Raw genomic sequence first — 26,439 nt, forward strand, 5'->3', positions numbered from 1 at the left:
CACTAGTGAAACTGGTCAACTGAATCTAACCACTTTAAGAGGCTATACTGTATATAGAGTAATTCACTGTGGATTCCTGACACTCAGGTTTGTTTTTTCCCTAATGTGATTTTTTTCTTGCAATTTTTATTTTCTGAGGATTTTTTTTTTTGTTCATTTGCCCTTTCAATTTTGATTTTAGGATTCCTGTTTGGACATCTGTTTTGACATAGTTTTGTTTTTCAGTTTTTTGTTCTTGAAGTGTTGTTATTTAAACTATTTCCTGTGCTTCATTTTATTTCCATTCGAGTCCTGAATCTTGGTCTGAACCTGACACACTCGTTTTTTAAATTTGCCTTTTTGACTCAAACTTATGGTTTTTTGAATAATAATATTAAAACAAGAATAAACCTGTAAGCTTGGCAGGCTAAACTGTCCATACGTGTGAGTGTTAATGATTTTTTTTGTCTTTGTTTGTGTTGGTTGTGATGAGCTTCTGCCTTGTTCAGGATGTTAACCACCTCTCACGCGTCAACATGGACAGCCTCCATCCTGCCCAAAATCCTGTACAGCATTAACAGCAGCATATATTAATGGATATTTGCCCATCCCCTCCAACACACACTCCCTGCCACTACACCGCAACCCCCGGCTGCTGCCGTCCACCCCACTGGCTGCGTCCTCACTTATGCTGTACTGGGGTCACAAGAAGAAATTGATAGAGCAATCGGAGACATCATTGATCACCTAGATCAGCTGATAGGCGTCCTCACAAATATCCAAGAATCGATAACTTTGTTGGTGAATATGTGAATTCTGCGTCTTGAAATCAAATGTTGCAGGGCCCGAATGGCCTCCAGGATAGGATGCATATTCATAGGTCCATGAGTGTTTACTCACTTCTCTGTATTTTCAGTGTGTGCTTATGCATGTAAATCAGCATTTCAGTGCCCGAGGGCAACACCGGTGACAGAACAGGAGCTGGAACTGCGAAGAATGCAGACAGCCACGCTATGGCGGCTGTCCACCGCCGCATTAGGTCGGCAGCTGAATCTGGAGCCCAGAGCATGCTGTTGGTAACTCGATGACTCTGAACAGTTACTGAGAACCTGACCAGTTGTTCCCAGAGAGCGTCTATGCTGCATTCCCGGCGGTTAACTGTAGCTTGCAGTGTCTCAGCCAGAAAGGTTGAGACATTGCAGGCTCAGTGCCAATATTAGTCAATATTATATTTCATAATATCTGATCCAGTTATACTAATAACAGTGAATAATGTTAGAAAGCCCTCAGAAACAAAGCAGCTACCATCTGACATAAAATCTTAATGTAGCTCTGTGTTTCTAAAGTTGAATGTTTATTATTGATACACATTGTTTTGTTTCTTTGACATATCATTTTAAATATGTAATACATAATATTAATTGGATTTTAAAATGTTTTACATCTCTGCTTTCCTTAAAATTCAGAGAAACAATGAAACAATTACGTTTACCTTCCTTTTATTGAATTGTTAAGGTGGACTCTTCTTTGCCAAACCAATGAGAGACAGAGAATATATGACAATGATGGACCAGATTAAGTATGGAAATTTAATAAGTGGAGTACTTTCAGTGGCAGTACTGATAACTGCCTTACTCTGGGTCACAGGAACTCTTATTGGTCTCGGAAAGTGACACAAGGGACATGCTTTCCACACTCTGTGAAAAACATGTTTTGCCATAATGAAATATATCTCCTTTTCCTTGTATTTTGTTGTAATTGTAATTCATTTGTTCATTTATTTTTTTTATACCCGCTTCATCCGCTGTCGCGGGTCATGGTGTAATTTTAATGTGACAATAAATTTCATGGGATATGTCTTTAGGATTTGATTCTTAATGAACTTAACATCATTTTGCTAATTTCTTTATTCACCAGTACATGTTCAGGAAGAACATGTACATTGCATTTGAGGTTGTTCAAAAATGACAGGAAAAGATAAAATTTAGACATGTCTAAAAGTGACACTCTTCTATTTGGCTGCCTGTGATTGAATTGTTTAGTTGGACTCTTCTTTGCCAAACCAATGAGAGACAGAGAATATGTGACAATGATGGACCCGTTCCAGATCAAGTATGGAAGTTTAATAAGTGGACTTCTTTCAGTGGCACTACTGATAACTGACATAATCTGGGTCACAGGGACTCTTATTGCTCTAGGTAAGTGACACTGATATATGGTTCTCTCAAAGTCACGACTTTCAATAATGTAACATATCTCTTCTGTCTTTTATTGTAATGTGATCGTTAGTTTAAGGAAATTACTCTTAAGATTATTGTCTTTACCAGGGAAACTATCAGCATCTTACCAAAGCATTAGGCCACAGGGCCAAGCTCTAAAAATGCACATGGACACAAATAAATAAAAGGCGACCATGCCAAGATTCCAGTTGTGGACTAGTGCTTCGTCTAGGGGTGGTGCAGTAGGTAGCGCTGTCGCCGCACAGCAAGGCGGTTTCGGATTTACTTCCCTTCCTATGCAGAGTTCGCATGTTCTCCCCATATCTGCGTGGGTTCTCTCTGGGTTCTCCGGCTTCCTCCCACCTCCAAAGACATGCAGTCCAGGTTAATTGGTCGTTCCAAATTGCCCATAGGTGTGAGTGTGAGCATGCGTGGTTGTCCGTCTCTCTGTGGCTCCGTGGTGCACTGGCGTCGTGTCCGGAGTGTCCACTGCCTCACGCCCTAAGCCTGCTGGGATAAGCTCCAGCTCCCCATGACCTGCAATAAAAGATAAAGTATCAAGGAAAATGGATGGACGGCTGCTTCGAGTCCAATCTGTGTATCTAACCTGATGCAACCAAGCAGTTAATTGAAGAAATGCTAGTGGACAGCAGCCAGTAATGTGGAGTGCCAACCCTTCACCTAATTGCCATTCACCTGATTACTCTAGCTCCACAGTGTTGTGACTAATTTTAAAATTCATGGTGTACATCGGACCCCCAGTTTCTGTCAGGATGAAGTGGCCTCTCGGCCTCTACTCAATGCATCAGCACGTAGGACAAAGAAGAGCGATACGTTAGTGTAATCTAATGTCTATTTAAGCACTGGATTCATTTTCTTAAGAAGCAGCTGACACACCTCGTCCATTGGAGCAGTGTTTATGCACCCTTACAGGTCTGGCCTGTTACGTGCTGACCTGGTCAGTGACACTGTGCCCAAACAACTGGTAATACCCTGCCAGCAATCTCACTGGCTCCATCTTTTTGCCTTGGGCCACTGACAGGGTTAAATGCCGTAATACCTTATTTTGTGCCATGCAGCCACACACACTTCCATGAGAAATCCATTAGCTCCTAATTGTTCCTGGAACGTATTGCTGTGTAACATGACATATGCTGTACATCAGAGCAGTGTATGCTTTTTTGCTTCCTAGTTGAAACCTGATCCCACTGCCTGAGGCATGCCAGTCTATGGATATATTGTGCTATCTGCAACCAGTAATGAACTAGGAGTGACTGCAAGTATCAAACTACTTAGTGCCAGGGCTAGATGGTGAGATATTCCTCCCTCCTAATGCCCACTCACTGATGTTCAAAGTGAACAATGAAATGTTCCTCCAGTAAGATAAAGGTTGTGTCAAACATGGCTGGGGTGCCATGTTACATTGTACTCATTTAGTGTTCCCCACTGAAGGAGCTTCACTAAATGTTCCAGGCACTCCCTCTTCTCCAGTACAGGTGTTGCAGAGGTGTGAGAGACTGTCATTGTCCCAACCTGACACAACAGAAGTTTAGCTGGTGATCCTCTAGATCAGTAATCTCCAAACTAAGGCCCGTGGGCTGGATGCAGTCCGCCTCCCCATTTGGCACGGCCCCCTAAACAGTACCAGAAATTGCCACCCCAGCAAAACAGTTCCAAAGCTGATCGGTCCAGAATGACAATGGAACCTCACATTTTTAACAGACGTGACAAAAAATGCTGAACAGCCTTAACTTGAGCTACAAGACCAGGAGAAACTCATTTGCGACATGTTTCCTACATAAAAGCGTTTGAGGTGAAACTAGAGCTGGTTTTGGACAAAGTCAAAAAACACAACTTCATCCATCTCCCTGCTACCAAAACCTCTCTGCAGAGAACTCAGCAGTCTCGTTCCCAGCTGAAAGCTGTGTGGAAGCACTGGAAATGCTGGAGACGGAGTTCCGTGAGCGATTCCGTGAACTACATGCTAATGCAAAATAAGTCCGTCTTTTCCATAACCTCTTTGTTGCCGCCTCGTTGAAGCCCAGCCTTCTTCTCAGTTTGAGTTTGCAGAGTTACAGAACTACAACGTCCTGAAAGATGCATTCAAGCCGGACAGTCTCATTGATTTCTATGCCGTCCTCCCAAATAGCACAACTGGAAAGGGTTATTAATATTTTGTTCTGGAATACAATAAATGTTTACATTTAGAAACCCAATCGTCACAGTTTTTATATTACAAACTGACCCTGGCCGCCCATCAGAAGACAGAAGTTATGTGGCCCTTACAGGAAAAAGTTTGGAGACCCCTGCTCTAGATCCTTGAGTGTGAGCCCCAACAAACTAACAAGATTAACAAAGAAAAAGAAATCAACAGAAAATTATGATTATTCTAATGCTGTCAAAGATTTAAGGGACTATGTGACAGGATAGCTTAGCATTTTAGCTCCAAGGTCCAATGTGTTCAGAGCTGTTAAATTTCTGTGTGAAGTATTCATGTTTTTCATGTATTTTGTGTTTCGGCCAGGTATTCTGGCCCCTTATAATATACTGTAGGTGCATGAGAACATATACTATAAGGGGCCAAACCATGACAACTACATGTCTGTATCTAAATATCACGGTTTGTCTTTCTGTGTTGGACCCCATGACAGACCAACAACCTATCTGTGGTGTATGCTGGGGTGGGGCGGCAGTGTCTCAGCGGTAGAGCAGATGTCTTGAAGACAGATCTCCCAGCCATCAGTGGATCGATTCCCGCTCCCACCAGAACATCTCCGGAGCGTGAGCTGATGGTGGGAGGAGTCAGCTCACCTCCCAACCACTGCCGAGGCGCCCTTGAGCAAGGCGGCGTTCTCCCTACGAGCTGCTCTATCGGGGCGCACTCCAGGAAGCTGCTGCCTGTCACTCTGCCTCCCGATGAACAGCTTGATGTTGTGTACTGTGTACTAACTGCATGCTTACAGGCCCCCCCTTGTGTGCTGTGGTTTTTAACAGGGGCCTGTACATACTGTGTGAAAAACTAACACAAAAATGTAACAATTGTACACCTGAGTGACAAATGTAATTTCCCTGAGGGGATTAATAAAGTATATATTCTTCTTCTTTGCTGTCTGTAACCCAATGTCAGCGGGAAAGGGACTGCAAAGGAAGTTGGAATACATAGAGGAATTACAGATGCTTTTGATACTGAGCAACTAAACATAATGAGAATTTATTGTAAAGTTGTGTTAAATGAATGAAATTAATATATACTTTGGTGTATTTCATAGGTTCCACAATGAGTGTCCTACACGGTTTGCATTTGGATCTCTGCTGCAGTAGCCATCATCTACACGCTGGCTGGAGGCCTCTACTCTGTGGCCTACACTGACATACAGCTAATCCTTATTTTCTTTAGTTTGGTGAGTTTATATCATTTAAAACAATTTGTTAGTAAACCAGTGTTGACACAAACAAACTTTAACATTTCTATTCTTATGTAACATTTCTATTATCTGTTTTGCTTTTAGAATTAACTAATTACCTCTGAAGACACCTCTGTATTTTCTTATTTCTTTTTCCACTACAGGCCTCAGATTGTGAGATCCAGTGGGTCATCCGTGTCACTGTGGTGTTGGTTCGATTGGCCGGAACATCACTCACCTTCTTAAAAAACAGCATACTGTTTTTCTGGATCCTGGCCTCAGATATAACCTATACCATCATGTTCCCTCAACTCGTTTGTGTCCTATTCTTGGACATCTCCAACGGCTATGGCTCCATCATGGACTTGGTGGTTGGAGTGTTGCTGAGAGTGTTGAGTGGTGAGCCATCAATGGGGTTGCCTATTGTGCCTATTGTTATTCACCTCCCAGGTTGCACTCTTGAGGATGGTGAATATGTACAGCACTCTCCTGTTAGGACTATCTGTATGTTGTCCACCATCCTTTCTACTTTGTTGTTCTCCTACCTCGCTTCACTTCTTTTCAACAAGGAACCAATTCCTGAGAAATGGAACATATTCAAAGCCAAAATCGAGAAACCACCAAACAACATAGTGGTAGTGAATAATGACATAGGAACTGGTAAGAATGCTAACCATGAAATTCAGAATGAGACTGAATTCCTGTTAATGACAAAATGCAGGACTGAAAGATAAATGATTTAATCAGATGCTAATATAATTGGATGTGGAGCTAGTATATCATGTCTGCTTTAACAATTTATATCTTAAAAAATTGGGTGACACGGGAATTTATTGTTGAAAAAATGTATCATTTGATCTATACTAAGTATAACGATTGTAAAAACCAAGGTGCAAATATGAATTTAAAAAATAGTGAAAATGAGTAAATTATGTGTGAAATTCATGAAATGAGTTGAAAGAACAACATTTTGACTAAATGAAATTTGTTCATTGTTACCTCCTGCATAGTCCTGATATACATCACATAACAGTCCTTGTCTCAGTATTCAGTTCTTTGTGAATCATTAAATGCCTACACTGATTGTCGACCCCTCAGGAAATATTTTGGAATAAAAGAGAATGAAGATCGTTATTACCGGTTGGCACATATTTCCCATCTGAACATAAAATGGTTATGGAAGAAAGAAAAAAAATACCCCCCCCCCTCCAGATATGCAGTGACAAACACATCATTGTCCAGAGTTTAAAATGAGCAAAAATAAAGAGTTAAAATGAGGAAATATTTCCTGTGACTTTTATGACATGATCTCCCCTATGTAACACGTACTACAAATCTTCGCCTCTGGGCGGCAGTAATGCGCAGAAATATGTCAGCGCATGCGCAGTAGAACTTTGCACAACCGCAATTAGCAAACATGGCGGCGGCCGTCGATAGTGTTGTGAAAGTGTAAGTTTACCTTTATTTACTGTCACAGTAAAACGAGCAGCGATACCAAAATTCACGTTGAAATGGATGCTATTTTAATTTGGATTTGCTAAAAAAATTAAAATATTATTCTCGATACAACCATTGTCCAAAGAAAATAATATCCACCGGGCTACGGCTAGCTGTTAGCTTTGACCAGATACAAACGGGGCGAAGCGATTGTTTAGGCGCATCTTACTAATGTAACCTCGCAGAGGACGTGTAACGTGGTTCCATGTCATCCATATTGTTCCTAGATATACGCATGCAGAAGAATAGGTGTTTTCCCTTCATTCTCTCATTCTGGTACGGGCTTTGTTTTGACAAAATGCTTGCTAACAATCGTCCTTTTGTTCTGAAATCCCTCCCGATGTTTGTCACCGTAAGTGGTTCAAGTGAAGTCAGTGATCTTTGTGTTTGTCCTTCTGCTAAATAAAGGTTTTACAGTCCGACAGAATAAAGCGACACGTCGGGAGTGAAGCTGAGAATATAGACAGTAGTAAGGAACAAGGTCGCTCCTGTACCACAGCAATTACTGATTGTTATCCACCAAGATGTTTATAGAACCCGGGTGATCGGCTGGGCCAATTTATATTAAGTTATTATATATTTTAAGTTCACAATTGTTAAATTCTAGAAAGATTACAAATTGGAAAAAGTGACAATTAAGACACTTGGAAACTGTGCTTGACAGAGATGTAGGTTCAGAGTCAACAATAAGATAGGTACTTTATTAATCCCGGAGGAAATTGTACGTATCCACTGCTCAGGCATTACAAAACGAATAATGCATTATGTTTACAGATGAACAAAAGTTTTAATCATGTAATTTTTGTTTAATTTAATCTGTTTGATTTGAAATATTTGTCCAGCTATGATGTTGTAAGTTATTATTTGACCTTCACTTTTTTTCTGCCATCTCCACTGCAGGCTAGGAGAGCAGTATTATAGAGATGCAATGGAGCAGTGTCATAGTTACAACGCCCGTTTGTGTGCTGAGCGCAGCATCCTCATGCCTTTCCTGGACTCACAAACTGGTGTTGCCCAGTCCAACTGTTACATCTGGATGGAGAAGAGACACCGAAGTGCCGGTACAAAATAAGTGGATATTGACCATTCAGATTGACACAAACGTGTACTCTGAAGAAGTAGAATATAAACAAATGTGCATTTCGACATGCCAGCTGTACAGAATGATAACCATTAAAAGAAACAGAGGGACCCATTCATTTTTCTTCAGATAAATAATTGGCATATATTTCTTAAGAGCTATAATTAGCTATTTCTGTTTTGACTGCTCAATATCTTGTCAGGTGTAGCTCCAGGGCAGCTTTACACCTACCCAGCCCGTCGCTGGAGGAAGAAACGGCGTTCCCATCCTCCTGAGGACCCACGCTTGGCCTTTCCCCCTCTTAAAGCAGGTATCATCTCTGTAGGAATGATTGATCTCTAGTCAGAAACATGTTGGGTTAATTTATACTGAACAAGTATATCTTGATGAATATAATCATGTTTGTGTTTGCATTACTGTTTTGGTTTATCTGTAGCAGATCTGGACCTTGGCTTGAAGCGAGATTCATTGGGGGTGGTGGATGGCAGCAGTTTGGAGGCCCTGCTGAAAGGGGACCCTGTTGATAGGAGGAGTGTGGTATCAGACCTCCGCGGCTCTGAGGATGACACAGCGACGGTGGAGCCTCCTGCCAACTCTGTAACAACTCACACGTCTTCTGGACGTGTCCGCAAGGTCTGGCTAGAGCCCAAGCGAATCCCCCTTTTTTTTTACAAGTTTTCAAGGCAACTTTTCTAATGTTACTTAGAAATTTAAACTACTGTACACATAGTTTTTTGACTAAGAAGTCTTTAAGCCTATTGATAACGTTTGTTCATTTGCTAAAAAACATATGGTGACAATCAACACCATCTAGTATTCTTAACAGGTCTGTTGAAATCTCTACAGCTATGAAGCCAAATGCAGATTCACATTCAACACTGCTTCAGTATTTCCATTCAGAGGTTTGAGTAGCAAACAATAATAACCTTTTACCACAGCTGCTTGTCAAGATATTATGGAGCTTGGCTTATAGTGATACCAACTAGATATTTTAGTACATAGTTTTTGTAATAAAATATTTTTTGTATTGTTATTGCATCTCCTCAGTCTGGTTTAGTGGAGGGAGCAGATGGATACATAAGTTAGAAAGTCATGTTGCACTAGTTCAACTTGCCAAGTTCATACAGCCGTCAAAACCTAACTCCTGTAAAGAATGGACCCAAGTTATTAGTACAGTGCAACCTAATTCAGACCACTGTATTGCAGAGAGTCCTGGACCATGATGACTACCTGGACGACCTGGATGATGATGACTTTGAGGACGAGACCCCAAAGAGACGAGGCAAGAGCAAGTCCAAGGTGAGCTCCAGATTGACATTTCAATAACCACCTTTCATTTAGTGTTTTTTGTTGTTCTTTGTTGGACTAAAACATTTTTACTTTAAAAGTAAGACATGTTTTTTCCATTGTACTGACCATCCCAACTGTTAAATGGTCTTTTTAGGGTCGTAGTGACAAGAATGGCAAGAAAAAACAAGAAGCTGCCGCTGCAGCACTTGAGGAGAGGGATAAGCCTTACGCTTGTGACAGTGAGTAGAAGTTTTCTCTCAACTTCTTTGTCTCATGCATGTCATCAAGAGAGGCTTTGGCTTTGCCTGGATGATAGAAACAACCATTTTCAGTGCATAGTGTGATCAGAAAGACCCCATTTGGAACTTATATAATCAATATGAAAATAAGATGAGAAGCCCTTCTGATGCGGTTTTGTCCACTTTTTGCTTTTTTTGTGTTTGTTTTTTGGCTTTTGTTGTTGGCTTTTTTGTTTTTCTGCGTGTGCTCTGTAGTTTCCTGTTAGCTATCGATTGCTATGAGAATGCTCACCTTCGTTGTTTGAGTTTGCGACCTGCGCGTCAAATACAAATTTACCATTGCAAAATGATTTTTTTTTTTTTAAAGATGGTGAAGTTATTTGTGGAGTGAACAGTATGGATTTGTGGTTCCACCTTGGGCCTTTTTGGACGGTGTTTAGAATTGGCTTCCATCGCTGTAACTTTGTGTGAACCTGTGTGTGTGTCAGTCTGTGGGAAGCGCTACAAGAACCGTCCTGGCCTGAGCTACCACTACACACATTCTCACCTGGCCGAGGAGGAGGGCGAGGACCGCGAGGAGATCGAGGCACCACCCACTCCTCGCCAGCCTGAGGAGCAGAAGAGTGAGTCACTCTCTAGTGCTGAGAGAGAGACTGAGAGAGAGGAAGGAGGTTTGATTGCATGCAATGTAGCCTGTGTTTGTACAGAGGATGTCTCTCTCTCATTCTTTTTTTGAGTTTCTCTTTTTTTTTTCTTGAGTCTCAAACTAGACTTAAGGTTCCTGAACTGTCAGGATTCCTGGCATTTTCCCCCCCATTATATCATCATATCATCTTTTTTTCCCTCACCATCGCATTGCTCTTCTGCGCATATGACATTTTTCTAGCAACTACATTCAGCGAGGATTTTTTGTCACCAAATCATTGGGTCAGATCTCGATTTGGTAGATTATTAGCCACTTGTGAGGTAAAAAGCAATTGTTGGATAATGTGGCATGAAAGGTTTGTAAAACTGCTTCAGAAGTTCCAGATATTTGAGTTCTAAACTGCGTTGTGCTACGGTTGAACTTCATCAGCAACTTTCCAGGTATAACATTAAAGATGTTGGTGAAAATTGTCTGATTCTAATGATGGCCCTGAAGTGTAAGGCACTCTGATGAATTAGAATCAAAACCACAACAGGAAACAGGGAATTGAGTTAAGAAAACAAACTCCAATGAAGAAAGCACAGCACCACTAATATTAAAATTAAAGATGAAATACTTAACATAATAATGTCACTAAGTTTTCAGTTTCCTTTAGCAATGTTGAGGGTAATGCATCTTAATCATTTTTAGATCCCCTCTACTGGTTCATTTGCTGTTCCAAGATGGCAAGTGTTTCCATCCAATCATCCGTGAACTTTTGAAACAAAGCAGAAAACCTGAAAAGGTTCTGCTGTCTAGAGTTGTTGTTTTTTTATTTTATTTTTTTCATCATGTCTTGCACTTCAGGACCACTGAATGCTCCTTTATAACATAAGTAGCTGTTTGAATGAACACTTAACGATTTCTTCACTCATCCTACTCAGCAACTAAAAAAGGTCCCAATGGGCTGGCTATGCCCAATGATTACTGTGATTTCTGTCTGGGAGACTCCACTTTAAACCAGAAGACAGGCCAGTCAGAAGAGTTGGTGTCCTGCTCAGACTGTGGACGCTCAGGTATGTTATCTCATCCCTAACTGATGGTTCACTAAGCCCTGTTCTCTTAACCTCTGTTGTTGTGCCTGTTGACATTAAAATGTTACCTACAATTTTACTAAAGAACTATATTTCCTTGTATTTGACATCTTTCCCATGTCATCAACCTCCTGCAGGCCACCCAACTTGTCTACAGTTCACACCAGTGATGATGGCTGCCGTGAAGACTTACCGCTGGCAATGCATCGAGTGCAAGTGCTGCAACGTTTGCGGCACCTCAGAAAATGATGTGAGCCTTTTATGTTTCTAATATGTGTGTCCTGCTTGTTTGCTGAAATTATGTTACTGACAGGCTTCCACCGAAAGATTAAGTGAACCCAGTCTACATGCATGATGGGTTGAAAGTTGTTAACCTAACATCCTTGATGTGTGACTCCATAACTTCTGACTGCTACAGTCAATATAAACATTTTTTTTTTTTGCAATTGTCCGTCTGAAATCATCTAAGTCATTGACTGAACATGTTGCTTCTCAAGGACCAGCTGCTGTTCTGTGATGACTGTGACCGAGGCTACCACATGTACTGTTTAAGCCCCCCCATGACTGAACCACCAGAGGGTAAGATGACTTGGATGACTTCAATTTCACATGCTCCTAAAGCACATCCCTGATATCAACACTCTGTATTGGCAAAAGAATTCATTTACCATTTTTCTTTTATGCGGAGTTGATTATTATTATTATTTTGGCACATTGTCCAGAGATATTTGGGAATTTATTTGGCAAAAGAAAAGGAAAAAAATGAGGTAGTGTAGTTACAGCACTTACGCAATTTACAAATTGAAATTTGTTATTTTTAGTTGGATATATATTTATAGGGATTATCCATTAAATGTTTTAAAAAAATAATGAATTGTGCGTTTTGATGTCCCCAGTGCCGAAGAGTGATTCCTTCAAATAATTTGTGTTACTCCACAATCAAAATATTTTTGATCTTAAACTAGTCTATGTTTGTGTGTACCCTTAAATGTTGTGCCCTGCCTCACTGTGTTAACGTGTCTAACAGGGAGCTGGAGCTGTCACCTGTGTTTGGTGCTGCTGAAGGATAAAGCCTCCATATACCAGCAGAACCAGAGCTCTGCCCCCGAGTGACAACACATTGACAAATCCGGCCCCTCCATGACGGGACCCCCTCAATCCCCATTGGAAACATCAGACCTCCTGTCAGTTTGCAGCTCCAGGCTCTGTCCAGATGTAGCTAGGCCAGATCTCAGATCAGCTTTAGAAGTCTTAACATCTCCAGCTCCGTTGGGGATCAAATTATCTCTACCAACCTGCCTGAAAAGTCGCTGAGGCTTTCCGTCAAGCACGTACACAATGTGTTTGCATCCAGCCACACTATCTGGACTCACTGCTGTCTCCATGGAATCACCCAGGAGCAAATGGACGAGCACCACAGCTAATTATCAGCACCCTTTCACACTCAAATGACATATTGTGGACTGCCAAGATAACAGTTACTTTTCTGCCAAATTATCTATTTTTGATCCCTGATCGTGGGTAAAAGAATATCACCATGTATATGGTTGAGTATTATTATATTACTATTATTATTGTTCTGGTTACTAGTTGACTTTTGTAGTGGCATTTGTCTGTGAACTTTTGTCTGATTGGAGAATTTATCATTTGAATCTGTTTCCCTGAGGAAATTCGGCCAGTACCAGAGTCCATTATTTCAAAACATGCCACAATTACCTGTGGAGTTTATCATAATGTCATATCACTTTTCATTAATGGAAAAAAATGATTATACAGATTATTAAACATTGGTTTTCATTTCAGGTTTTCATGTCAGACTGTTTGCACAAAATATTTGCTTGATCATAGATGTTCAAATAAATTTTTCGTTGCTGATTCTGTTACGCGAGCTGTATGCAAAACAGCTACACATATACTGTTAAACACCTAAAGTTGGGTTAGGGAGCAAAATAAATTAACTGTTACGACAGTATCCATTACTTATTCATCTAACAGAGCTCATTGTTCTATTTAAAGTTGTCTTGTTTTGAAAATGCTGACTTATGGAAAGTCGGTTTAAGCCGTTCTTACCTTAAAAACTGGCCGCTGTGAGTCTCGTACATGAAAATGCTGATCTTAAAAGAAAACTTGATGGTGACATCATCCTTCAAGTCATTTTTAAACAGCGGCTGTCAAACTGATGAAACAAAATCATTTCCAGACTAGCTGCTTGTAAGTTTTTTTCTTGTGTTGTTGTCACACTGAGGCAGATTTGCATGTAGGTTGCACCAGTATGAATGCACACACACCACCTGTTTTTTTGGTTGTTGTATTGTTTGTGTTTTTGTTTTTATATTACATGAAATTCCATTGGTACTGGGAGTCTTTTCTAGTAGAATTTTGTAAAGTCTATCGTATAGCAAACACTTCCAAGTATATAGCTCCTGATGCATTCTGTGTATTGACTTTTTCTATTTTTTTTATGACTGTGACATGTTTGAATTTATTTGATTATTCTGATATGTCAGACCTTCACTATGAGTATTTGTAAAATTATGTACTTTGTTGTGCTATTTTTATTTTTACATCGTTATCAAAACTGATTTAGCCTGACTATAATAAATATCAATTTAAATCACATGTCCATTTTTCATTCTTTTTGAAGCCACATGTTATATCCATAGCTTATACCCTGTTGGACCATAGATGATGTTGAAAGTACAGTATTGGGATCAGTTGGCAGCAATTTGTTTGCTAGTCAAGTGCAGCGGTGAGCAGAAGGTTGTGATTTTGAATCCCTACCTGGGACCTTTCTGTTGTCACGTTCTCACCATCCAGACAGATGTAGGTTCATTTTAGGTCCAAAACAGATCAGATACAGTTGGGCTCCCCATAGGTGCGAAGCTGTGTTTGAATGTATCATTGTTAAGAGTAACTATCATTGTAGTTGTGAAAATTCACAAGCTGTAAAGCAAATACAATTAGCCATTAATTTACATGGCATCATCCTTACATGAGACATTTATTTTAATTCAAATTAAATTAATTCAAATTCAATTTAAAGTAAATTTACAAAATTAAAATGTACCATACATTATTTTGATTCAGTACTTCTGCAATTTACTCATGAGCTTTAATTTACCTTTTAAATTAAAGTTGTACATCTTTCACATGTATTCATTCACTGTGGTAAACCTCAGCCTTAATGCCTTACATAGGGACAGGTCTGTCGTTTTGTCCTCTGATTTTGGCTGTGCTATGTATATGGGATGGAGCCAAGGGTGTTTATTTTGGAGAGAAATTTGTCATTCCAACCCCAGATCCTATAATGTTCATATTCCGTTGTGTAAGCAAAGTTGTCACACAAATAATGACCCCAGAATTGCAATGTTTGATCATCAGAGCACAACATTATGCATTCCATATTCCCAGGCTTCCATTCCAGAGTCATAGTTTCACAGTTCTGTGCCAGATGAGGGTAATGCATCTTAATCACTTTATTACCCCTCTACTGGTTCATTTGCTGAACAAAGATGGCAACTGTGTCCATCCAATCATCCATGAACTTTGTGGGACACAAGAACCTTGTCAGGCTTTCTGCTTTGTTTCATGAGTTGTTTTTTTTTAATATATCTTTTTTATATCCCGCTTCAAAGCTGTGATGTTTTGTAATTGTCAGTGTTCGTTCGTTCGTCTGTTAGTATGTCCACCAAATATCTTCACAACCGTTGCAGATAGAAAGATGAAACAAAAACACATTGCTCGGGCGTCAAAGGGAATGAATATGAGATGATGACCTTGAGAAAAATAGGGCAAGGTCATATTTCAACTTTTCTACACTCAGGAACTAGATAGGTGTGAGTAAGACCATAGTCTAGGCCTCCTGTTCAAAACTCAGCATCCTTCTGCCAGAGGCCTCTTGACGGTAAATACGTTTGATCCCCTCTTGTGGCCAAAGTGAGGAACTACAAATGCTTCATTTCATTTGATGCAGATGCGACACGAAGCCAGTACGTCTGGATGAAATATTCTCGATAAAACTTCAGAAAATCATTTTAATGTTATTTTACATATCCTAACAACTCAAATATCATTTGTATTTTGTACTTGATAGAAGGCAAACTTTTTGATTAATTTTTCTTTATACATATTCGACTTGAACCTTTTATGCGTCTGTTGTATATTATAAAATATTAATAAAATTCTGTTAGTCGATACTTGCTGGTTCAGTAGTGTTTTCTTTTCCTCCATCACATTTCAGGTTCTTTTTGAGCATTTCAAACTTTCATGTGACCAAAGATCTGAAACAAAATGGCCACTACTAGGATTTGATCCTACATCCTTTGACAAACACCTGTTGATCAAAGATGATCCTACTGAACTATTATGGAGCTCAAGGAAGACTGGTTGGATGTTGTATTTATCATTTACAACACTCTAGTTGAGTGGTTCTTAACCTTGTTGGAGGTACCGAACCCTGCCGGTTCCATATGCTCACTCACCGAACCCTTCTTTAGTACATTTTTTTTTTTTTAAATTTAAGACATAAGTTTATGTTTTACTGGTGTATTTAATGAATTGTTGAGAGACCAGTTCAGATATGTGTAGCTTCACCTGGGCAAGTGCTACTCTTATGTATTGCTACTCTTTTGCTCAACATAGTTACTAGGAATTAAAATATTAAGAAAGCAATCAGATGATGCACCATCACGACAGGCATAAATCGACTGCTGAGTGTATGAAATCCCCTGGAGCACAGGTAGGCTAATGATGTAGCGTCACGTGATCACCTGCAGCCAGTGATGGCTAAGGGGGGCATGTCATCACCAATTGACACGACGGGTCAAACGGTTCGATCGAACCCAGGGTGCATTTGAATGAGCATCAAACGGAGCACCTACCGTGAGTGTATAGGAAAAGTTACTCAGGTCATCATTCATGTAAATCAGGTGTAATTCAATTGCATTATGTCCACTTTAATACTATCAGTGTTTTTGTTCATTCCAGTCGTTTGGATGCTTTACTGTCCATCTCCCACAACGAAACACAAGAGACACCTCACAGAACGAAACAGTTTAATTGCACTCAACAACATACACTCAAGGACTCTCTCCAGACATTCCAAAAAACTTGTAGCATGGTATCGCACTTGTTCCAGATAAAGCACCACGTCAACACTGACAAGCTTTCAGGAAGGCCAAGACAACGGTGGCTTAGTGCAATTACCCAGGGTGAGGATTAGCAGTGCTTTGCTGTTCACTATAGACACAAAGGCGTGATGAAGCTTGACATACATAAAATAATTGCACATGCGCATTTGATCATGTGATCATTGAGGTTACTTGTGGCAGTCATTAATAGGTAAACGAACACACTTTGGGGTTTCTTTTATAATATTCTTAGACTTGGATTACAAATTCAGTATTACAGTATACAAATTTGGTGTCAGTCAAAGTGCAACAGTTGGCTTTGATTTCACAAAATGTGGGCAAGAGATGTTCGGTACAAAACTATGTAAAATACTAATTTATCAAAGGTTAACAATGTAGCTTCCAGGCAGCTGTTTTCGTTGTTGTTGCTGCAAAATGGAAAGTCATCGGTCCATACGTTTGATTAATAATGGCAGCAGTGAAGGTGTAGGACGAGTTGGACCACTTATTTGTGTATCCGTTTGAACAACTATTCGTGGAGAAGGTGGGCGTCTGCTACAGACTCTCAAAGCCGATGGAGCAGAGGAGGAAGACAGCGTACAGCAGAAGGAGACAAAGTCCCAGCCTGCGGTCCAACCTCCAGCAGTTCAGATGGACACACAGGACCTGAGAAAGAGAGCACATTTAATTTCCTGTTGCACAGCCCTACATTCTAACCTTAGATTCTGAATGGTAGGAATAAGATAAGTTGAAAATCAACAGTGAAGAAAAACAGGCTTTTTTTAATTCATGTCACACTTACGTAAATTATTAAATGACTTTAAGCAGCAATGGTCATAAAAGGTGAACATCTACTCACAGTAAGAGTGACTGAAGCCAACAGCAGAATCACCGAGTACACCAGACCTTTGCTGTTTATTGTCACCTTCAAACCATATATAACAAGAAATTCCATTTAATATGTTGATGTTTAAAAATCCCTTCATAAACATGTGTTGTCATACAAAGTGACAACTCCTTTTTCCAACTCTGAAACAGCAGCGAACAAAAATCTCAGTAAGTATTACGTCATCAGTCATCTTAAAAGACATACAGTACATTAACAACCTTGATTGCACATTTGGACGAAATCACACACATGTTGTCGGATCAAAGGCCAAGACATGAAGCAGGCAAAACAGCTGGATTTACCACTGATCCATAGCTGACTATGAGAGTCCTTAGTGCCCAGGGGAAGCCCAGACCCAGTAACACATCAAAAATGTTACTGCCAATGGAATTCGATACCGCCATGTCTCCCATTCCTGCAAGGACATTTATCTTGAAATATGCAGTGCAAAGACAGTCAAAATGGTTTCAAACCTCCAGTCAAACAGTCTCTGTTTATGTATTCAGACTACAGTAGATATAGTTTAGTGCACTCTCATGATATCACAGATTGGCAGCCATTTTCACTTTTTAATTACTTTTTTATCTATTTTCAAGAGTGTTATACTGGAAGAGGAAGGAACTCTAATAACTGACCTTCTGTGTCGTGATGTGAAGTAAGAGGGATGTTATTTATGAAACTCAGACAGACATAATTCATAACAATATTGTGATACTGAATGCAGCCCAGATACTGAATTTCATCGAGATGTAATAAAAACGCTGTGCCACCAGGTTTCCATGCCCATATGGTATCATTCAAAAAATACATACATCTTAGGAAGCTCCACTGATATGTGTGTAGTTCTGAACCTGAGAGGTTATAATATATATTCAGAAGCAATCAGACACAATTGTTATAGTAATAAAGCCTGCACTATTTCTCTAATTATCACACGAGTTTCTGTGTTTACATAATTTAAATCAATCTGTGTTTCACGACCAGATGAAACACACATGTGCATTCACATACACACCTTGTCGGGCTACAATGAGGCTGGCTATGCAGTCAGGGACACTGGTGCCTGCTGCCAGAAAGGTTATCCCCATGATGACTTCTGGGATGCCAAGAGTGTAGCTGATTATGGTCACCTTGAGAGAAGCACAGAGGAAACAAGATCTGCAGGTGTGTGTGTGCGTGTGCGTGTGTGTGTGAGTGTGTGTGTGTGTCTGTGCTTCGTACCATCCAGACCATGAGGTAGGAGAAGAGGGCTATCCAGAGGGTGGAGGACACGAAGGTGAGCAGATACCAGCGCTCCCACTCCGGGACGCTGCAGTTGGGGACGGTGCAGTAAAGGAGGATGCTCACGGGCCAAGAGAACAGCCACTTCAAACGCACACACCAGCCATCTGAGTGAATAGCAAACAAAAACACAAACACTTCACAGCACAAGACTGGAAGCCCGATGTACAGTACACTCTCTACAGACTCTCTACAGAAATTTCAAATGAGCGATCTGATTTTGAGATGATTGTTCCTTTACTGTCAAGGGGACCTTTTCCTTAGTGATTCTGCATTCACTCATCCACCACTCACCCGGCAGGACAAAGGGCTTGAAAGGAACATCCTCCTCTTCTGTTTCCTCCTGCTCTTCCTCCTCTTCATCTTTCTGATGCGCTCCCACACATGTCTCTCCGCCCATCGCTGTACCTGTCTCTCTGCCTGCTTCCAGTGGTTGCGAGTCACACTCAGCCGTTGTTCCATTCTCCATCCCCCATGACCTGTTCATACCCATACCTTCCTCGCGAGAAATTCCATCATCTTCTAGGCCAACTCGAGCTCGGATCAACCTCTGCCTCTGTTGAGGTGAGGGGGAGGGGTTTGTGAATGTAAAGAAAAAAGCCTGAAAATGACTGCAGCTAGCTCATGATAATGACAATATAATGACAACAGTGTAGCTAAAGGCAAAGAGAGCCGTTAGGAGAAGCGATCAGGGAGCCAGACGCATTCGTCAGAGGAAGGACACAGAGAGGGCAGCACTCAGTCACACTTTAATTTGGAACTGGAAAAGGCAAACATGCATGCAGGAGAGCAGCAACATTGAAAGATTAAGGTAGCAGATTGGGGAGATTGAACTCTGTTGCTTTCATGCCTGGGGTAATATGCATTTGGCTGTGTGTGTGTGTGTGTGTGTGTGTCTGTCTGTCTGTCTGTGTAACCATGTTGCAGTTTATCAAATGCAACCCATTCAGCAATAGAAAACACAATTCTGTGTCTCCAGGAAATTTATCAGTTGTTTTTGTCTTCTTGCAAACATTCTGACCAAAAAAAAAAAAGATGCTGTTAATGTGAATTTTAAAAAACAATGACTAAAAATACAAGAGATGGGACCTACTGTATTGGCCATCATTCTTTTGCATCAGAGTGTCATTTGTTAGGAGAAGGTACAAATTCAATGTTTTTCTCTCTCTAACTCTCATCACTCCTTCCTCTGTCCTGTCTGGGGAATTCCTGTTTGAACTCCTGTTTCACTTTGAATTATGGAATTGATAAGCTGGGCGCTCAACTCAACTAATAAAAACATTTCGACTGGCAAGCCAGGTCCAGAGGAACCTATCTGTACCGATAGGATGTACGATGTGGAGAGTCATGTGTCTGGCAGTTCTTTCCGTGGAGGACGTTGAAGATCTGTATCTGTTTGGATTTATGATAACAAGGCTCCTGCTCCTCAGAGTGAGTGCTGCCCTGGTATATCGGAAAATTGGAAAGAGGATAGCAAATCAGAGACCAAAAGCTGACCACCTTGTTAGGTGAGATGGGCCGGGCAGCGGGTACACAGACTTAACCGCCCGCTCCTCTGTTAGTGGGAAAGTGGGAAGCCCGGCAGGACTATAGTGAGGACCAAGGGGCCGGAGGGTGGTTGCTTCAAGGCCCATGTCGCCCAAAAATGTTTGGAGTGTGAGCTGGCAGTGGGAGGTGCCAGTTCACTGCTGAGGTGCCCTTGAGCAAAGCACTGTCCCCCTACAAGTTGCTCACTGGGCGCACCAACAAGGAGCTGCCCGCCGCTCTACCTCCCATTATTTGCATGCCTACAGACTCGCTGTGTGTGTGTGTGTGTGTGTGTGTGTGTGTGTTACATGTTGCACAACTACAGCGGAAAAAGAATTTCCCCTACAGGAGATCAATAAAATTCTATTCTTTTTCTTAATTTAAATAAGGCGACCCCGGTCATCTAACCATAAAATGCCATTTTTTTCTATGCTATACTGTACATGCACTCATTAACCTAGGCAAACAAAAAAACAAAAATAAAATAAAACACAAAGGGAACATAATGTTATGGGAAGGGTGTCAGCATGTGCAGTGTACCTCATTGATGACCATGCGTCCTGCCATGCGCAGGCGGGTGAAGGGGGGGAAATGTGGGGTGATGAGAAGGCGGAGGCTTGCCTCTGAGAAGGAGAGTTGATGGGGTTGCAGGTTCAGCATCTCATCCACCATCACCACCCCTGAATCCTGACCGGCCACAACGCATGACTCTGGGGAGGAGCAGAAACTGTGTTGCCAGGTCTGCTGAGCGCTGCTCAGAGACAACTTCAAATATTTTGGATGTACACAGGTACATAAAAGCAAACTCCTGCACCTGGCTTCAGCGGCACCATGTCATTCTCACACTCTCCGATGCTTCCAACTGCAGTGGTTCGTCGCAGGCTGCTCAGACATGGCTGACCTTCCTTACTGCAGTGCCTCTCCACAAAGCTGTACAGAGATCTGTTGAACCTACACCGGGGGCGACACACACATTAAGATCTGAGAATGAAGCTGAGAATGAAGAGCAGGATGACTTGATACTGATGGGACGGAAATACGTATGAGATGAGAGAGAAAGACTTACTTCATGATTATTATGTAGATTCCATACATAGAGATCAGGATGATGGTCTCCCACCTGAAACAGGTTCATAAACACAGGAACACATTTTTTATCATCACAGTCAACTCTCTCAAAAACCAGTATCCAAAGAATAAGCTGCTGATTTGTTCACAAGTTACATTCCTGTCTTACCACATGACTTTTTCATCATAGATCACCTGTGAATCAAATTAGACAAATACTTTGTGATTACATTTCAAAAATCATATTAACGGAATACAGTATATACATTATTAATCAGCTGTTATCAGCTAACCATAGATACTGGTATCTTCATTTAGGGCCAATCTATTTCATGTATGTTTCTGTTTGACACAATAGACACAATATGTTTTATTTGTAAAATCGTAAAATAATTTATGGGACCCTAGAGAAGTTGTTTTGTTGTACTATAAGAACAGCAAGGAAACACTGAAACAAATCCAGCTTTGGTAATAATAATCAATATGGTATGCTGTTTGTTTCCAATGTGGTCATGTATGGAACCATTTGTGATATTGTTGATCCAAGAGCTGAACAAGATTTTACTTTATTTTACAGGTCTGTTCGATCCGACTGTTATAAAACAAATACATTTTTTTCTGCTTATATAACAGCCAATACAAAATTAATTGTCCAGAAAATAAACAAGACTCATGTGAATGTTTCCTTTTCCTGGAGGATTTCTCACCAGGATTAGGAGAATTATGGAGAGGATGTAGAAGAATGAATCACGGAACAAAGGCCACCAGCTCAGAGAGATGGGCTGCAGAGGGAAGACGCAGCAGAAGTCAGCCATGTAAATACTGTAATATTATGTAATATCACATGTAATCATGTGATTATATGAGTTTTTGTTCCAACAATATCCATAAAATCTTGGTTTTTATCCATCTCTTAACTTCGGGGCTGGTTAAGGAATATCTACCTGTCCTGCGAAGATACCACACAGGCCAATGATGACCAGGACGTTGAAGACAGCTGATCCCACGATGGTTCCCACACCCACATCACCCTTTGTGATAAACACACCTAAAATCATGCAACAGGAGCGAGTAAGCAGTTAATCTTAAACATATTTATTGAACGTGACAATCTTTGGGCTCTGACAACTTGTAAGTGAATGATGATTTTGTCATATATAACACTTTTTAACTTCTGAGGCAGATCCCTGAATTTTCATCATCCCCATTTACTTTCCACTGAAAGGCCATTTTTCATTTAAATCCATGTTTAGCAACTCCTACGTGAACAAACAAGAAAAACAAAAAAGAGATTGAAAAAAAAAGAGAAATATGTTCTTCCCGCTGTTCTTGTGGGCACATGCTTAAAACTGGTCAACAGGTGCTCAAGGCCTCTTACACTTAATCTCTCTCATGCAATCAGGGGAAGATGTTCATTAGTGAAGGTCATGTGAGTGCTGGAAAAGCAATCACTGGCTAACCCAAACTACGGTCCATTGGCCATGTATGGCTTGTTAGCCTTTATAATCCGGCCCCTTAAACTTGTATGACTTTGACGCACTGTCAAAGATGGGAGATTAGCTGCTCTGTTTCTACTGGAAATGTACAATAAATGCAGTTGTAAAATAAATAAGTCTTACATATGTAGGCATTGCTGCCTGTTAAGGGCCAAAACCTTTTATATAATGGTTTCACTTTTTACACATCATTTGTTCCTCAGCTGACCAGCCTGTCAAATTTTAAAACTCTGTGTGGTCCACCTGTCAAAAAGTTTGCCCACCTTTAGGCTAACCCTTAGAGTAAGCAGGTGATTAGTTGATCTTCATACTGACCAATCAAAGAAGTGAAGAGCTCGGGGGCGGAGCTTCCAGCTGCCATGAAGGTTGCACCTGCTACATCCTGACTGAGCTTGAGGTTCTATCAGACAATTAAAAGTTTAAATGAATCAAATTCATATCTCATGCAATCCAACTATACAATTAGTCCAATTGGTCTACAAGCATTAAAGTCCCATAAATGAGCCACCTTATTACTACAGCTGACACATTAATTTACTACAATGAACTATGGGCAATGCAGTATAATTTAAGTATATCTCACATGTAGTTAATCTCTACTCTGTCAAATGTTTAGTACTCTGTAGATGCTCACTATTACCATTGATCCTGACTAAGTCATTTTGATTAGATTTTAGGCCTTGTAAATGTGATAAAATAAACTTAAAATCCAATATTAAAGATGTACATTTTTCAATAAAAACAAAGTTGTTTGGAGTCATGGATGATGAAGTCCAAATTTAGTGACAGACAGACTAATGTACTGTCTGACACATTTTCGTGGGACTTCTGTTTATCTTCACCCTGAAAACTAGGCTTGTATTCATGAAATCCTTTTCACCCACAGTAGATGAGTCTCCAGTCTGTAGTTCATACCTCTGATACTTTTTCCAGCGATGGTACAAAGTAAACATCACACACAATGGCCAGAGCATGAAACATGTAGATAGCCTGTGAAAACACAGGGGACACATCACTGGCCTCATGTATCTGTGACAAAGCTTTTTTTCTTTTAATTTCTAAAATCTGTCATCGTTTGAGTTGATACTCACACAGAAAACGTGAAGGAGCACCGCTCCATGTCTCTTCTGCTCCAGACTAAAGACATCTTCAGGGAAATCACTGACACCTGGAGAAGAGGTGGACAGACTGTCAACTGATCCCGCAGACGACTAAAACTGAAACAGTTTGTGATCAGCTGATCAATAGAAAAGTTAACTGACCTGACTTTTATATGTGATTTTGAAGGACTTAGTCTCAAGAGTTAATTTGTTTTAAATTTTCCATTCATAAATAGACTGTTTAATTGTTGATTAAAAGATAAAGAGTATTTGTAAATTAATAATGAAAATGATCAATTAATAATGAAAATGATCTTAATAATGAAAATGATATTTACTGCTTAACCTCAGATAATTTGTGTTCGAGTTTGTCGGATAGGTGTTGTGTTTTCAAGCAAAACAGACCGCTCAAGGCTTAACTTGTGACTGGACATAGAGTCATATAATTAAACCAGTTCAGCTCAATTATATTGTAATTCATTCATTCCTGTGACCTGTGCATTTTCAAATTTGAGACTCCTCACAGAAGTAAGTCCAGCATGACAAAACCGTGTAAGCAGAATTATATGGAGTCCTGCCACACAAATTAACACATACGCCAAGTTTAAAAAAATAAAAAATCGCAGTGTGATGTGGTGTGACATTAATATGGCACAAGTTTGTCTGCACTGATCGGAGAATGTAATTTCATCCCCAAATATTATTTTCTTGAAAGATCGATATAGTAATTTAAAAGATAATGTATTTGAGACACTTAAATGATCTGTTCTGTTTCTCAGACACAAAATGACTTTAAAGAAAACTATTTTAATTTCTTTGACAATTAACCAAATCTATTCACCTCACAACAGAGCAAAAACATACTGCTTCTGTCCCGGTGCCCAAACAGCCAATCAGATCCGATCATACACGTAAAGAGAGGCTGGGAATCAGCGGGTCATTACGACAGGGCATCCACTTTGAACGGCTCCAGATGCACCATCCAACAAATTCAGCATTCAGTTTCCTAGCAACCGGAACCCTTCAAAGGCTTAACTGTGTTTAAGCATCTCTACGTGCAATTTGACGAAATGAAAGATGAGAGGTAGACAGATGCACGGAGGCAGTCCTAGATTGATTAATTTTGTACTGTCTCTAAACCCATCTTGAATCTGGACCTGGTAAAGTCAAACTGTGTTGGGCAGAAATAAATCCTCTCTGCTGGTTTACACACACACACACACACACACACACACACACACACACACACACACACACACACACACACACACACCCACACACACTGCAAAATGTCTCACCAGATGTGGAAACAACATCAGTCTGGTTTTCTCCTGATTGCAGGATGGCATCTCTCTTTGACAAGGATATTCCATGATCCACAGTGGGTTTGTAGGTGCCTGCAGAGTGGGATTGAAATAAAGATACAAAGTGACTAAACATATTATTTATAAATACTGACGTTTCTGTGATGCACATCAAGTTTAACACAGCTTTCACCTGACTTGGGTATTTTTATTGACTGTGCACGACATACTAGTAACTAGTATTTTTTTTAACGCAAATTAGCTGTGATCCAACGTTTGTTTGTTTTTTTTTAATTCAGTTACGTAGTTGCAGACGAATAATTTTAGCGGACATCACGTTTGATTTTTCTTGAGACGCACCTGTAATACTGAAATAAAAGATCCAGGTGGCTGCAAGGAAGCCGACTCCACAGACGCACAACTGCGGAAGTAGGCGCGTCTGCCTCGGTCTCCTCGGCGCCCTCATACCGACAGCCGCCGCTGTTCTCCGGCTCTGCGCTCAGAACATCTCCACCGCTTTCCTCCGTCACACCAGTCCTCAGCTTTCAGACTAGATCCAACTGGCCCGTTGCTGTTTCAGTTTCAGATTTCTCGTCTTGAATCAATTTTAGCTTCGGGGTCCACTCGCGATGAAGGGGGGATACGTTCGGCCTGTCATCAGCACCTCAGCATCCAGCATTAGTCTGCAGGACTAACGGGGAATCCGCGGCAACCACTTCCGACTCCAGCAGGCAGAACAACAGCGTTAGCTGGCTCTTTATCACGCATGGATTTATATCACCATCAATACCTTCCTGAGCTCCCTTCTGCCTTTGACGCGATCCCCGTGTTGACAATCTCCCGTCTGGGAGGTGTGTTGGTATCACGAACGGCCACCAGGGCGCGCCTTCATCTGGGTGGGGCGACTGGCAACGGGCAGCACGACAAGGCATGAGCACCAGGGTTTGATGGAAATGACGGTGTCACTGGTAGATTGAGCTCCTTTCACTGTTATGAAAACTGAAGAGGTTCATTCTAACGACACTAGTTGAAATATAGACCGGGTTATTTCGAGTGTATCTCAAAACTATAATCAGATGGCTGCTATCGATGAAATGAGACATTGATTGTTGCCCCTGGTTTTGTCCTAAATCAATTTTGGAAATATTTCAGTGATGTCTTGAAAAATAAAATTTAAAAAAAAATGGTCAAGGGACCTTGGAAATTTTAAGTTGTAG

The 26,439-nt window shown here is 40.7% G+C and overlaps 2 protein-coding genes across 5 annotated transcripts; one reads left to right on the forward strand and one right to left on the reverse strand.

Annotated features, from left to right (window-relative positions):
- Positions 1–7,000: 7,000 nt before the first annotated feature.
- dpf2l (D4, zinc and double PHD fingers family 2, like) lies at positions 7,001–14,045 on the forward strand. Of its 3 annotated transcripts, none has more exons than XM_068325317.1 (11): positions 7,001–7,051; positions 8,000–8,160; positions 8,383–8,490; positions 8,617–8,813; positions 9,387–9,479; positions 9,625–9,709; positions 10,198–10,332; positions 11,279–11,410; positions 11,566–11,678; positions 11,926–12,007; positions 12,456–14,045. In XM_068325317.1, the coding sequence occupies exons 1-11, from the start codon at positions 7,020–7,022 to the stop codon at positions 12,539–12,541; spliced, it is 1,224 nt and encodes a 407-aa protein (XP_068181418.1). In that variant the 5' UTR covers positions 7,001–7,019; the 3' UTR covers positions 12,542–14,045. The 3 variants fall into 3 exon arrangements, with proteins under 3 accessions (XP_068181418.1, XP_068181419.1, XP_068181420.1); XM_068325318.1 differs by having other exon boundaries at positions 8,620–8,813; XM_068325319.1 differs by lacking the exon at positions 10,198–10,332.
- A 2,431-nt stretch (positions 14,046–16,476) lies between these two features.
- LOC137602560 (sodium/potassium/calcium exchanger 3-like) lies at positions 16,477–26,146 on the reverse strand. 2 transcript variants are annotated; one of them, XM_068325403.1, is made up of 17 exons: positions 25,583–26,146; positions 25,217–25,315; positions 23,910–23,986; positions 23,734–23,808; positions 23,134–23,218; positions 22,267–22,370; positions 22,030–22,104; positions 21,492–21,517; positions 21,321–21,374; positions 21,069–21,205; positions 20,876–20,964; positions 19,022–19,283; positions 18,668–18,834; positions 18,462–18,576; positions 17,749–17,861; positions 17,417–17,482; positions 16,477–17,223 (listed from the first exon to the last, which is right to left on the reverse strand). In XM_068325403.1, exons 1-17 carry the CDS (start codon positions 25,686–25,688, stop codon positions 17,113–17,115), a joined length of 1,761 nt encoding a protein of 586 aa, XP_068181504.1. In that variant the 5' UTR covers positions 25,689–26,146; the 3' UTR covers positions 16,477–17,112. The 2 variants fall into 2 exon arrangements, with proteins under 2 accessions (XP_068181504.1, XP_068181503.1); XM_068325402.1 differs by having other exon boundaries at positions 20,795–20,964; positions 25,583–26,145.
- Positions 26,147–26,439: the final 293 nt, after the last annotated feature.

The sequence above is a fragment of the Antennarius striatus genome, chromosome 10 (genome assembly GCF_040054535.1).
Source record: "Antennarius striatus isolate MH-2024 chromosome 10, ASM4005453v1, whole genome shotgun sequence".
Lineage (NCBI taxonomy): Eukaryota > Metazoa > Chordata > Actinopteri > Lophiiformes > Antennariidae > Antennarius > Antennarius striatus.

Excerpts from the sequence above, each read along its gene's own strand:
- LOC137602560 (XM_068325402.1), bottom strand. The coding sequence starts at position 25,688 with ATGAGGGCGCCGAGGAGACCGAGGCAGACGCGCCTACTTCCGCAGTTG. Across the intron at positions 22,371-23,133 it reads GCTCTTCACTTCTTTGATTG|GTGTGTTTATCACAAAGGGT; the intron begins GTCAGTATGAAG and ends GCATGATTTTAG. Across the intron at positions 21,518-22,029 it reads CCATAATTCTCCTAATCCTG|GTGATCTATGATGAAAAAGT; the intron begins GTGAGAAATCCT and ends TTTGATTCACAG.
- dpf2l (XM_068325317.1), top strand. The coding sequence starts at position 7,020 with ATGGCGGCGGCCGTCGATAGTGTTGTGAAAGT. Across the intron at positions 8,161-8,382 it reads GAAGAGACACCGAAGTGCCG|GTGTAGCTCCAGGGCAGCTT; the intron begins GTACAAAATAAG and ends ATATCTTGTCAG. Across the intron at positions 11,411-11,565 it reads CTCAGACTGTGGACGCTCAG|GCCACCCAACTTGTCTACAG; the intron begins GTATGTTATCTC and ends AACCTCCTGCAG.